Source organism: Lutjanus erythropterus, chromosome 22, assembly GCF_056507025.1.
Source record: "Lutjanus erythropterus isolate fLutEry1 chromosome 22, fLutEry1.hap2, whole genome shotgun sequence".
NCBI lineage: Eukaryota > Metazoa > Chordata > Actinopteri > Lutjaniformes > Lutjanidae > Lutjanus > Lutjanus erythropterus.
The window spans coordinates 19939710-19949001 of NC_139338.1; the positions used below are offsets into that span (position 1 = coordinate 19939710).

The 9292-nt window shown below is 42.3% G+C and overlaps 1 protein-coding gene across 1 annotated transcript; it reads left to right on the plus strand.

The window, feature by feature from the left end:
* The first annotated feature begins 1020 nt into the window (after window positions 1-1020).
* Window positions 1021-6918, plus strand: LOC146306871 (receptor-type tyrosine-protein phosphatase O-like). The gene is made up of 3 exons (XM_084711346.1): window positions 1021-4544; window positions 6055-6177; window positions 6284-6918. Exons 1-3 carry the CDS (start codon window positions 4533-4535, stop codon window positions 6509-6511), a joined length of 363 nt encoding a protein of 120 aa, XP_084567472.1. The 5' UTR covers window positions 1021-4532; the 3' UTR covers window positions 6512-6918.
* The last annotated feature ends 2374 nt before the right edge of the window (window positions 6919-9292 follow it).

Below are 9292 nucleotides of genomic sequence, written 5' to 3' on the forward strand. Positions count from 1 at the left end.
CTTTTTTTTTTAATATTGTTTAATCCATTAATATTCAACGACACAACCATTATGTCATTATGTTGTATTGTTTGTATCCCTTGAAATGGTTCTTAGCCCCTCCAATGTAATGCTATAAATCAACACTTTCCCATGAACAAAGTGTGAACAAATACAGAAACTAAACTCCCCTGCGAATACGGGCCTTGAACCCCATAGACCCTGTCTCCCTGTTGGTGGGAGTGAGGGATGGCCTTTTGTACATAAAGGGCCCCCCCTAGTGATTTGGGGGTAAGCCTGAAATAGGCCCTCCCATCCTACTAGTTAAGTCCAACAGTCACTAGTTTAATAGCTCTCCCTGTCGATTCTTATGTAAACATTAGAGAAGTTTTGTGCTTATAGGAGAGAGAGGGGGGTGGTTTTAGGATTCCCCGTTTTCAGTCTGTCTTAATGGGACCCTTTCTGTTGTAACAAATAAAGGACCTCAGGTTGTCACCTGGAGTATAACTCATAAAGATAAAATAGCAAATCAAAACAGAAAGGTTAAATATAAATCAGTTAATCTCCCTTTAAATAACTTGTGTAATGTCAAAATAAACTGGTTACGTGTTCAATTTTGGTAACTCTGCTTACTCACCCAACCATTACATAGACTTTAACTTAAAAACAGGAGATATTTAGTTCTTCTGGGTCCCCTGGAGACTCTTTCCTCCCTTACACCCCCCTCTCCGTTGACCTAGTCTTCATCGTTGTTTCATCTTTTAAACCCTTGCAACCTTTCCCTCGCTCGGCTCCCTGTGTCTTGGCTGAGTTCCTCTGAGGCGGTTGTCTCTCCGTTTACCCTCTGCTTCTCTCCGATGCGTTTCCATAGTGATGCTCTCCGGATTCGCTCCTCGAGTGAAGGTCCGCTGTTGTGCCTCTCCCGCATCTCCAGCCCTCTTCTCCTCATGTCTCGCGCTGCATCTTCAGCATTGTTGTAAATCTTGGGTCCATCTGTCCAGTGTATCCTTATTCTACTCAGAGGTGTCTGGAAGCGTATGCTTTTGTCTTTCAAAGTCTTTTTAATCTCAGAGTAGGATTTACGTTTCTTCATCACCTCGGTGGGATAATCGTGGTCAAAAAATATCTATCTTCCGCCGATTTGTATTTTCTTTTTCCAGGCTTTAGCCAGAATGCTCTCTTTGGTCTCATATTTCAGAAAGTTGACCACTATGGATCTCGGAGTTGATCCCGGTGGTGGTTTTTTCACGAGGCTTCTGTGTGCCCGTTGGATATGCAGTTCGGTTCCCTCCGGTAACCCGAGCTCCCGGCGCAAGAGTCCGTCCACCAACTCTGGTACAGATTCGTTGTCCTGTTCAGCCACGTTGTAAATTTTCAAGTTGCATCGTCTTCCGTGCCCTTCTACCTCGGTCAGCTTCTCTTGTAGTTTCGTTTGCTGTTTTATTAGAGTAAGTATGGCTTCTTTCGCTTCCATGTTCCAATCTTCCAACTCTGTTATTCGTTCCTGCGCCTCAGTAATATCCTTCCGTTGTTGTTGTATTTCTGCGACGTTTTGCGCTACTTTTCTGTTCATTTCCTCTTTGAAGCCGGCAAACTCTCTCCTCACCTCCTCTTTGAATTCATCTTTGAATTTCGAGAGGTCTTCCTTCATCTCCTGTTTGAGATCTTGTATTTCTTTCGTGATAGCTGTGAGCCCCTCTAGTAGCGAGCGTAGCTGTTTTGGCTCTCCATTTTCCTCGTCTGCTAGCTCGTCTTCAAACTCGTGTTCTTCTTGGTCTTTAGACATAGTTTTTTTCCTTATACTTCTCTGTTTTCGTCCCCCACTCATTTCTTGTCAGTTTGGAATTCGTGTTTTCAGTCCTTCATAGTTTTGGGGAGGTTTATTGTCTACTCGACTCAGGAGCTCTGTTCTACGCTGCCATCTTGGTTCGCGCCCTCCTGACTCTCCTCGAAGAGAGACTTCTTAAAGTCCTTGATCGTCTGACAGAGGTCGGATTGAAAATCTCTGTCGATCCAGTACCGACCAGGCAGACACAACATAGACGCAGACCTGCTCTCGAGAAATATGCCTGATGAGAGTTCAGATGAATGGACAACTATACCACAGTCTGGAGTGAGATCCATCTGCAAAAGAATCTGCATCCCTGGTGCTGCTGGCAGTCCACCGAGATATGTAGATCAGTTGGGAGCTTCTCCTGAATGTGTGCCTGATGTCTTTGCATTCCCAACTCACCTGGAGTGGAAATCATTGGGGCAGATGTCGAAGCAGGAGCTGATAGAAGCTCAGGAGGATGATGCAGCCATCCGACATTTCATCCAAGCTGTAAAAAATGGAAAATGGCCTGAAGACCATGACTCCAGCCCAGGAAGCTTTCGTCTTAAAAAAGAGATGGGAAAGTTAATGATGAAGGATGGTTTACTTCATCGTTTAAGCAAGCGGCCCTCTGGAGAAGAACTGCCTCAACTCGTCTTGCCAAGCGGGTTCAGAGAGATGGTGTTGAAAGCCACGCACGATGATCTAGGACACCTTGGCATTGAAAGAACCACAGACTTGTTGAGGAGCCGATTCTTTTGGCCGAAGCTTGCGAGTGATGTTGAGCAGTACATAAAGAACTGTGGTGAGTGTATCACTCGTAAGACTCCCTGCCACAGGGCAGCACCGTTGCACCATATCTCAAGCAGTGGACCAATGGACCTGGTGTGCATTGATTTTTTTGTCTATGGAACCGGATTCTTCGGGTATTGGAAATGTCTTAGTGATCATGGATCATTTCACCCGTTACGCCCAGGCTTTCCCTTCCCGAAATCAGAAGGCGCAGACAGTTGCAAAAATCCTTGTGGACAAATATTTCCTGCATTATGGTCTGCCAGCAGGAATCCACTCAGATCAGGGGAGAGACTTTGAAAGCCAGTTAATCAAAGAGCTACTGAAGATGATGGGGATCCGGAAATCCCGGACTACTCCTTACCACCCACAGGGGGATCCACAGCCTGAGAGGTTCAACAGAACTCTTCTTTCCATGCTGGGAACCCTGGGGTGTGAGAAGAAAAAGCAATGGAGCAAACACATTGGCTACCTGGTTCACGCCTACAATAGTACCAAATGTGATGCTACAGGGTATTCACCCTATTTCTTGATGTTTGGGAGAGAAGCAAGACTTCCCGTAGACTTGTGCTTTGGAACCTCTCCTGATGGCGAAACTGATGGTTGTCATTCCCGCTACGTAGCCAAGCTGAAAGATGACTTACTGAGGGCTTTCAAACTTGCTTTTGACGCAGCCTACAAGACACATCAGAGGAACAAAAGATCCTATGACAAAAGAGTGGGATTCCAAGCCCTGGACATCGGTGACACACGACAGTGTAAGAGAAGAGGATGGAGATAAAGATTCAGTTCCTGTGGAAGAAAGTGATCCAGAGTCTGATAACCCTTGCCACAGTGAGCATCCAAAGACAGTCACTAAGGCAAAAGTTATTAGCAAACCTGAAAACCGTCCAAAAAGAAAAGTGAAACCAGTCATCAGATTAACTTATGATGAGCCTGGTATGGCAAAAGATCAGCCTCTCACTATTGTGCATAGAGGAGTTGTCATTACGATTGGCAAGAGTTAATTCAAACTAGGTCCAGCACCCTTTCCACTAGTCAACTGTTACAAAATAAATAGATGAATACAACGGTTCATTAGGTTTGATGAGGACATCAAAATGTTTATAAGGGGGAGGGTGTAACCCGGTAAAGAACCTTAAAATGATATGTTAAAGTAAACTAAGTTAATTGCACAGTAATTTGTAGTTATAGTTAAAAAAGAGTCTCAAGTTCATAGTAAATAAGTTCATGTTTAAAATGCCATTTAAGATTAAAAAAAAAAAAGTAAGTTAAAATTATTTGTTAACAGAGAGTGAGTACTGGGTAATATGTGTGTATTTCAAAAATGCATATAATATGTTAATTGTGTTGTTTATAATATTCGTGAAAATGTTCATCTCTGTCTGAAAGAAAAGAGACACGTATGGTTTATGTATGTATTTTATTTTGAAAGGGGATGTGAAGGCGGTGGGGCGGGAGAGAGAGGTAACGGGAAGAGAGAGGGGAGTGGGAGGAAGAAGAAAAAAGAAAAAACATAGCAAAAAGGGTGAAGTAAACAGACTGTTTAGTGAGTGTTGTCCCCAGAGTCGTTTTAGTGTTTGACAAGAACTCTTTGAAAGACTTTGTGATGACTTTTCAGGAAGTTTTGAGTGGATTACTCAACCCGAAGAACGAGAAAAAAGGGAGCTAGCTGATGTCTGTGTGGCTGCGGTTCACGGACTTTGCTAACAAGCTAGCGGCTAGCAACCTCGTCGGCAAAGCCTGTGTGGAGCGCGTGTGTGCAGCTGCGGAACGGCGGAGACGGGTCGAGCGGATCGTCAGCGGTGAGGACGAGCCGAGTGAGACCGTCGCCTGCGGAGCCGAGCGGCAGAGAAACAGCCTGCGACTGGAGTTTCCCTTCTTCCAGGTGGATCCTCTCTTCACCTCCCCTGCTTCAGCTGTTCTGCCACCTTCTTGGAAGGAATAGATGTGGAACAAGGTACTTTATCTTTTTTTTAATTTGCCTTTAAAGTGAAACAGCCATTGGTTTAGGGCTGCAACGCACCCGAGCTGCATTCAGGCCTGCATCGGTGGAACTGGGTATTTGGATTATTTTTATTTATTTCCTCTTAGTGCCGGCTATTTTATTTCATTGGGGGCCCCACACACGTTAAAGGTGTATTGTATAATTTTTCTTATGATTTGAGAAAAGTCTGATTTAAATGTGTTTACCTGCTTAATTTCACTTTTGAGTAAATAGTTCGTTTTTTGGTTTAAACTAGAACAGTTGTGGTCATTGATTGTGATATTTTGAGTTCATCAAGGTAAATAAGAAATTTAAAAAAAAAGTTCAAATAGAGACATAATTTTAAAAAGTATTTTAGTTTATTTTAAAAGTGTTTAAAGTGATGTTTAAAAATCTGGTTTATTTGAGAAGTCACACAGTATTAAAAAAATAGAGCTCCACGCATACATTTAGTGTATACAGTGAACTTTATCAGAGAAATCCTACTTTTTCATTTAAGTTTGTTAGGAAAAGAGCCCAGGTTAGCGACCTCTTATTATAGTAAAAAGACACTAGAGAGGCGCTACATCTATAATAAAGTTTTGGCTTTCTCCAAGAAGAAGAAAAGCAGGTGTGAATGTTAAATGTTGAAAAGCTGAAGCTAAACTGCATCACTGCCTTTAAAGGAAAATTGTGTGATTTCCAGTGGCATCTAGCATTCAAACCTTAGATTGCAACTAAGAGGATTTACCCCGACACCACCCCTCTCTCACCAAGAGTACGGTGGCCGTCAGCGGACAAAATGGCGACAACAAACTACAATTATGTGTGTAGGATTAATTACCTGTCCAGCAGAAAACAGGCAACCTCGGTGTCACTGTGAAAACGTTTGTCGCTATGCCGATGTTGATTTGTGTTTTCGCCGTTGCCTGTCATGCTTGCATTTACTTTCTTTGCGTCTCCGCTTCTTGGATGACGGGGATTCACTGTCCGCTGCTTTTTGTTCTGGTACAGTGTATGTCTGATCCTCCATTTGTCAAAACTGTGCCAGTCAAGGTTCACAGCGCTAAATGGTCTGCCAGCAATCACCCGCGTCTATCCTCCCCGTCTACTTCCGTGTTTACGCTGCGGCGTCTACGTAAGGTCGCCACGGGCTTCCCAAGACTCACTGTTAGTGAGTTTGTCCGCTCTGTGCTGCCGTAAACCGTGCAGGATGATGATCTCCATAAGTCGACCCGACAGTATGTAACTATAAATGGCTATTTCTAAAGTAACGGAAACATATAGATTATGAGTTTACGTTGATTGATAATAATAAATAAGATACTTATATATATCTCATTTATGTACATAAATTTCTGTAATTATTACACACTGGTCCTTTAAAAGTAAAAAAATACTAATAATGAATGAAGGATGTTGAATATTTGAAGTCAGATTGAGCTGATCAACACTGAACATGATGTTTGAGTGAATTAACGTTGAAGATGTTTGGTGTTTGCAGGTGAAGTGTGATCATTACTGGCCGTTCACGGACGAACCTGTGATGTACGGAGAGATCGGCGTGGAGATGCTCTCGCGGTCCGAGTCTCCAGAGCGGACCATCAGGAAGTTCAGACTGGAATATGTGAGTACCAGGTTGTCCAACACCTGCGGTTCCACCGGCGGCCACTAGAGGCCGCTGTAAGAGACTCTGACACGCCGTGACACGCGACTTCTGTCTCCCCCTGCAGGCTGATGAGAGTCAGGACGTCCTCCACCTGAACTACACCTCGTGGCCCGACCACGGCGTCCCCACGGTCAGCGCCATCGAGAGCATCCTGCAGTTCGTCCACATCGTCCGTCAGCAGGCCAACAGGACCAAAAGACCCCATCATCATCCACTGCAGGTCAGGACTCAGGACGGGGACGAAGATCCTCACGTCCACAAAAAAAAAAAAAAAAAAAAAAATCTCATCTGAGCTCAAAAAAAAAAAAACACTTTAGATTTTATAGAACATTTTGTCTCAGAAATCAAATTAAATAATCTGTGAAGTCTGATATTTATTAGATATAATTTCATAAATATTCATATAAATGTAGTAAATTATCAGCCCCAACAAACAACGTACGCATCAAACAAACTGTTTTAAGTCATTGTTAACGACTTAGCTTGCTTGAATCAGTTAGCTTGGTATGCTACCGTGTCAGACTAGCACCAAACATTAGCTAACCAGCTAACCTTTCAGCACAGTAACGACATCACTAAACTCACAACATGAATTAATTTTACTGCATCACTTTCTGGTCTGACTGTTGCTAAACTGAGTCTGTGAGGCTCAGCTGTGAATGTGAGCTGAAAGCTAATATTAGCATGCTAAGGTATTATTATTATTATCAACGGCTAAAGTTAACTAAACTCAGCATCTAACATGAAAGTATCTTATTATAGTGTGAAAATATTTAGTTATAAAATAAAAAATGTTTTAATGTAAAAACATCTTGTTTTGAAGTGAAAATATCTTATTATAAACAAACATGAACATGTGAATGCGTACATCCATACAGTTAGCATGCTAACATGCTAACATGTCATGTGCTATGTTGACAAAGTTTAGCATATTAATGTGCTACTTTTGGTACATTAGCAAGTTAGCATGCAGAGAAAGTAGTAACAGTCATGTGTTATGCAACATTTTCTCTGTTTGTATGTTAGCATTCTGATGTTAGCATGTTAGCCTTTTTGTAATAGGTGAGCATAATTTAGCATCAAGTCTGATCAGGACTAGATTTTCTGAATGTAAACACATAACGTGTTAGCATGCGTACAGTTAGCATGTTCACCGCTGTAGTACGTTAATGTAAAAGGGTCAGGTTTACTACATTAATAATGCTAATCATTAGCATGCTTACAGATAGCATTTTAACATCTGTTAGAAGTTTAGCCGCAACATGTATCATGTCAGGATATGAACAGGATGCTACAGTTAGCAGTTAGCATCAAACACCAACCGATGGGCTCGACTTAAGCGTCTCAATTTTCAAAAAATCAGTGTTGATAATTATGAGGGAAAAAAAGGAGCAACAATAAATATAAAAGATCGAAAGTTTTTGTGTCAACGAGTCAAATGAAAGATTTCTGAGTGTAACTAGTTTTATTATGAGCTGCTGTTATTATTCGTGTTGCCTTCAGATGATTATCAGACCTGAAAAACATCTTTGAAAGAAAAGTAAAGCAGGGTCAAAATTACATTATATAATAAAATCATTTTATTTAGAACAAAGTTGTTGACATGTTGACTGTTGTGAAACAGGAAGTGAAGAGTTTGAAAGTCAGTTTGATTAATGAGGTCATTAATCGGCATTTATTTGTCCTGCGTCTGTCCAGGAAGCTTTAATGATCAGATCAGAGAGCAGGACGAGCTGGACGACTCCTGACAGGAAGACACATTAAAACACTCTCTCCCTGATTATGTCACGTCCATCATGTTGTTGTGGTGGCGTCCTGACTGATGGACCGAATGGTTGTGATAGTAAGAGCAGAGTTTCTCTGTCTGATGAGCATCTGTCTGTCTCCGTCTGTCTGCGTCTCAGTGCTGGAGTCTGCAGGACGGGGACCTTCATCGCTCTGGACCGTCTCATGCAGCACATCGGAGAACACGAGTTCGCAGACATCCTGGGGATGGTGTCCGAGATGTGTTCACACCGTCTGTCCATGGTCCAGACTGAGGTCTTTTATATCACACACACACACACACACACGCACACACGTTCTGTACAAAACACTAGTTAATGACAGTTTGCAGGACACACTGAGGACGTTTTCAGACGCATGGTTGGTTTGTTCTGCAGGTGAGACTGCGAGCAGGACAGCGTCCACATGAGGGAGCGTTAAGGACGTTGTTTCCTTTAATTTAAATGATTTAATTTTAGTTTTTAACAAGACTGAACAAAAGCAGCAGCGGTGACCTGAACCTATGAAAAACAAAAACACGTCATTTTATTAAATAAAAAAATAAATAAAAATAAAATAATTCTCCTTGTATATATCACAGCAGATATTGTTGCAGTCTGGTTCAGTATTGATTATTATTATTTTTTTTTTTTTATCCCAGTATTCAATATAAATCCCAGATCAGACCCACAGTCAGTGTCCGTCTAGAACTCATTTTCCCAGAATGCAAAGCTCAGCTGCTCCTCCTGCTGCAGATGTTCTGGTTGTTTTGGTCACCATGTGAGCACGAATCAAACCAACCAGAGTCTGATTGAAAAACACGCCGTTGAACCTTCAGCTCTCGTCTCTGATTGGCTGTCCCAGCTCACAGGTGTGTCTCTCTCTGTCTCCCCCTGTCCCCGCCCCCCCTCGTCCCGTGTGCAGGAGCAGTACGTGTTCATCCATCAGTGCGTCCTGCTGACGTGGCAGAAAAAGAAGCAGCAGTCCATCACCTCTGACGTCATCTACGAGAACGCCAGCAAGACATAATGAAGGAGGCTCCGACAGACGTGAGTCACAGCTGACAGCAGCCAATCAGAGGCCACCACACGTTTCCTTCCTGTTTGTTTGTTTCTGTAGTCGTGATGTTTTTAGATTAATACTGAGCTCACAGGTTCGAATGATGCTTTAACTCTTCGTGAGAGAAAAATATCATTTGGTGCCAATTATACAGAAATATAGAAAATATATAATATGTTTCCTCCAGTGGATTAATTCAAATCAAAGTTAAATTAATTCAGCTGGTGAAGAAAAGTAGTTTTCAGTAAAA